The sequence below is a fragment of the Sesamum indicum genome, linkage group LG6, assembly GCF_000512975.1.
Source record: "Sesamum indicum cultivar Zhongzhi No. 13 linkage group LG6, S_indicum_v1.0, whole genome shotgun sequence".
NCBI lineage: Eukaryota > Viridiplantae > Streptophyta > Magnoliopsida > Lamiales > Pedaliaceae > Sesamum > Sesamum indicum.
The window spans coordinates 23,083,875-23,085,110 of record NC_026150.1 but is presented as its reverse complement, the minus strand read 5'-3'; the positions used below and the strand labels follow the sequence as shown (position 1 = coordinate 23,085,110).

At 36.7% G+C, this 1,236-nt stretch overlaps 1 protein-coding gene across 1 annotated transcript in view; it reads right to left on the bottom strand.

The window, feature by feature from the left end:
- Positions 229–1,236, bottom strand: part of LOC105165578 (trifunctional UDP-glucose 4,6-dehydratase/UDP-4-keto-6-deoxy-D-glucose 3,5-epimerase/UDP-4-keto-L-rhamnose-reductase RHM2-like) — a gene marked incomplete in the record, with an annotated part of 2,968 nt that continues 1,960 nt past the window's right edge. The window contains 2 exon segments of the mRNA XM_011084633.2: positions 229–816; positions 983–1,236. Coding sequence (XP_011082935.1) covers positions 1,213–1,236 — 24 coding nt within the window.

The following is a 1,236-nucleotide window of genomic DNA, read 5'->3' as shown; positions in this document are numbered from 1 at the left end:
TATTCAACCTAGTTTCACCTATGGATAAAGGGGAGCAACTGAACATGCAGTTTGCTATATCAAATGAGAGCCGGTCCAATTAGAATTCCACTAAAAAATAAGGGAAAAGGAAAGGACTCATAACTACAAAGTCATAATTGAAATCTTAGCTTCAGCTATCAAAACTTGCAGCTGACAATTCATAATAAACTAATGTGTCGTCGTTTAAGCCAAGAGTCCCATCAGATATTACAGTATTAATAAAGACTTTAAACATAAGAACCTTGAGTTCAATACAGCTATCATATCAAGCAAAAACAATTCAACTAGAAACTTTACAACCTATGGAAGAAAATGAGCACTTGGCTCATAAACCAAAACAGGATCAGTTGTGTCAAGATGAATCCTATCTTTTGGTCTAGATGACTAAGTTCTTCTCTGGAGCTGAATTAAAATTACCTCTCCCAGTGGAATGACGTATGCATTGTCCCCTGATGCTCACAGCTCAGAATACATAAAATAAATAATAAAAAATTAAAAGGTACATCAAGATATACATGCTAAATAAATGCATTCAGTTAGGAAGATCGGTGGATATTCTCCTTTCTTTGTATATTTTTAATGCATATAAGACATTCATCCTGATTAGCTTTCGTGCTGAATCACGTTCCCTTAACTTGGTTAGTTTGTTCTTTTATCTTGCTCCGCTCTCATGGATGCTGTGGTTTCTCTGAAGGAAATTAAAGTACTTTATCAACATAGCAAAACAAGCATATCCACCATATCCAAAAAATCCTGCATGTTTTTGGTCTCAAAGCTTTAGAATAAGCCCTTCACCTGCAACCAGAAATAATCCAACACCAATGTCAGTATTGCTAGAGTTGAAGAAAAGGAATGCTCCTGCATGGGCATTTTTGTCAATTGCACATTATACACAGCTTAGTTTAACCAAAACACTACTGCTACAGAGACATTTTCTGCACTGTTGGAGAAGAGAGATTACCAGCGCTATCATCAAACAAATGTTAGGCAGTAAGTATTCTAGTCCCAGGCAAAAACTTCACAGCCAAATTATCCCGAGATCAAGTAGACTTCATGTCACTGCAGCAGCCATGGGGATAAGCAATGGTTGAAATTTACAAATGCTGAGATGATCAAGGAAGCGTAATTTACACCTTCTTTCTGTCTTATTCTGGAAAAGGTTGCTAAACACCCAGTTCTACATCAAAATTCTCAAAGTCGGCTTTTGCGTAAAGC